The sequence below is a fragment of the Chanos chanos genome, chromosome 10 (assembly GCF_902362185.1).
Source record: "Chanos chanos chromosome 10, fChaCha1.1, whole genome shotgun sequence".
Classification (NCBI taxonomy): domain Eukaryota; kingdom Metazoa; phylum Chordata; class Actinopteri; order Gonorynchiformes; family Chanidae; genus Chanos; species Chanos chanos.
In genome coordinates, this window is record NC_044504.1 from 6778341 (window position 1) to 6781298 (window position 2958).

General features: G+C 41.0%; 1 protein-coding gene across 1 annotated transcript in view; it reads left to right on the top strand.

Moving 5' to 3' along the window:
* Positions 1–1774, top strand: part of galnt13 (polypeptide N-acetylgalactosaminyltransferase 13) — a 30284-nt gene extending 28510 nt beyond the window's left edge. The window contains exon 12 of the mRNA XM_030786501.1: positions 1577–1774. Within this exon, the coding sequence (XP_030642361.1) occupies positions 1577–1717 (141 nt within the window). The 3' untranslated portion in view covers positions 1718–1774. The remainder of the gene's footprint in view (positions 1–1576) is intronic.
* The last annotated feature ends 1184 nt before the right edge of the window (positions 1775–2958 follow it).

Here is a 2958-nt window from a genome sequence, read left to right on the forward strand (position 1 = left end):
GAATTGAAGCAATCTCCACGCTTTGTGAGTCCTTACTGATGTTTGTCAGGGCCTGTGCTGCGGAGATACCAGGCTGGTGCTTTACATGGCCGATGAATGTGCGTTAGGTCTCAGACAGTGGCCGTGAATGTGGAGTTACTGCTGTTTAAGCCGTGTCTCTCTATCTCTCATTCACTCATTCACTCTCTCATTTCCCTCTCATTGCTTTTACTCCTACCTTTTAACCCAGGTTTCTCTTTCACTCTCCCTCTCTCTCTCTCTCTCTCTCTCTCTCTCTCTCTTTCTTTCTTTCTTTTCCTTTTACTTCTGCCTTTTAAGCCACCTCTCTCTCTCTCTCTCTCTCTCTCTCACTCTCCCTCTCCTTGATTTTGCCTTTATTCCAGCTAGCTGCGGTGTTGATGACATCCCACAGTGAATTCAGCAAATGAGAATGCAAGAGTCATCTTCCCAACAAGGGTTGAAACCTTGATTTTTTTTTTCTTTTTTTTTTTTCACCTGGTTTAGATTTGACAGTGTGTGTATATGAAGACAGATGTTCTGAGTCATATTTGTCTCACACTGTATTTCCCCTGTGTGTGCAGGGATTTGAGCAGCTGCTAGACGGCAGTGAATGAAACTCATTATGGTGTAAGACTTTGTTTTGGTAAAGCTCATTTCAGTCTCATTTAATCAAAACTGACCACACTGCACTGCCTGAGCCTTCGCTGGCTGTTCCCCTCCTGTCTCTGAAAGAAAGAAAGAAATGATCATATTCCTTGGAATTTCTCCATCATTTACCTACCATTTATTTGTTCATAATCGATTTGGATTATTCAATCTTACATTTAGAAAGAGACAAAAAAGAAACTCTCTGGTGAAGAGTGTGGAATGAAGAGCACTTTAGAACGTGACATTCTTTGCTCTCTGGTGGCTGTTCGCTTTGGTTCAGAGTTTTAAAAGACAAATACCATAACAGAATGGAAGAGCACGGAAACATAGAGAACATGTTTTATTTTGATTAAATAAACAATAGAATATCACAGATATACTTATAATGTATGTAGGCTGACATCCAATCTCTACCTATCTACCAATCCACACATTTGTCTATCTATCTATCTATCTATCTATCTATCTATCTATCTATCTATCTATCTATCTATCTATCTATCTATCTATCTATCTATCTATTTATCTGTCTATCTGTCTATCTATCTATCTACCTATCTGTCTGTCTATCTATCTATCTATCTATCTATCTATCTATCTATCTATCTATCTATCTATCTATCTATCTATCTATCTATCTATCTATCTATCTATCTGTCTTTCTGTCTGTCTGTCTGTCTATGTTTCCCTTCTGTTGAGAAGAGTTACAGATGAAATAGATAAAAATATGGATAAAATGCCTTATGAAACATAATCATAGTTGTAGTCAGTATGTCCATAGACTCCCAGCTTCTCTGTAGCATGACAGCTGAGGCGTTCATCTGTTGTGCTGTAGTACTCAGGCAGTCTGCTGTTGTGCTGTAAGTGACCCTGATCTTGTCCTTGTTGTTGTCTTTTTTGTCTGTTTGTCTCTGGCGACCCCGGACAGCGGCTGACCTTGTTGCATGTGAACAGTAACCAGTGTCTGGACATGCCTTCAGAGGAGGACAAAATGGCACCCACCCTGAGAGACTGCAACGGCAGCCGCTCACAGCAGTGGATCCTGAGGAACATGACTCTGACTATCTGATCCAAACTCATCGGGACAGAACCGGGCCGGTCAGAAGTGGATCCTGAGGAACATGACTCTGACTATCTGATTCAAGCCCATCGGGACAGAACCGGGCCAGTCAGCAGTGGATCCTGAAGACCGTGACTCTGACTATCCTATCCAAGCCCATTGGGACAGAACCGGGCCGGTCTTGCGCCGACCGTCTCCCGGCACGTTTTAACGTACGCTCTCCTCGGTGCCGCCACAGAAGCTGCTGTGATACCCACGTGAGAACTGGCTTCTGTCACAGACCAGTCTCTGCTACTCTTTCTCCTGCATGACGCTAGCAAGGGATTCTGGGATATGAAGATGGTTTTAAAGCCATCTGGAGTCAGTGTAGACACTAATTACACTGTTGTTCTGATTCTGCTGCTCTGGCCTGAGACCGCTGCCATCTATGAGACTTGCTTCTCCAACTCTCGGACTACGTTTCCCACAATTCCTCTGTAGATATAGTCCCACCATAGATTTCTGCCATACTGTTGGGGTAATACCGGATTCACAGATTAATTATGTGTTTTGTACAATACTGCTGTACAGATTGGTGGGTGCAAGTGCAGTGGTTTAAGAATCTTCAGTAATATTGCAACAGTTTCAGCCAGTTCATATCTATTGGTCAGATTTGTTCAGAAGCAAGAAGTCTCTGTTTGCTTATATGTGTCTGAAAATAATGTGCAGCTGAATCCATATGACCAAATTGTCTAAGGGTGAAGATCAGGTGTTGTTATTTATTATGTGCAATATCTGTAAGAAACTAGGAAAGACACAGTTTTATGAAAGAAAACATGCTGTATGGAGGATAAAATTAATTAGGATATCCTTTATCTCAGTACCAGATTTTCACATGAAAGGCCTGCAATATATTGATATGCCTTAAAAAAAGAGGAAAGAAAAAGAAAGAAAAAAGAAAACTTCCAAGATCTGAATCACAGGATCCTGTGTAATTTAGACCACTGAATTTAACATAACAAAGTTTTTCTAGCTCAGTTTCACAAGGGAATGCATATTACTGAAAACAGAGAATGCCATTAATCAGACTGACTGCAGTTCATTTGGGAGTCATTCTGCCCAGCGCACTGTGTTAGCAATTATGCTACTGTGTTCTCCAAGGGGACGCAACTTCAACTCAGTGTTCAATCTGCTATTTTATTATGAAAAAAAAATGTGACGCATATCTTTTTGTGTTGGCTTTTTTTTTTTGGAGTACCTGAGTTAAAATA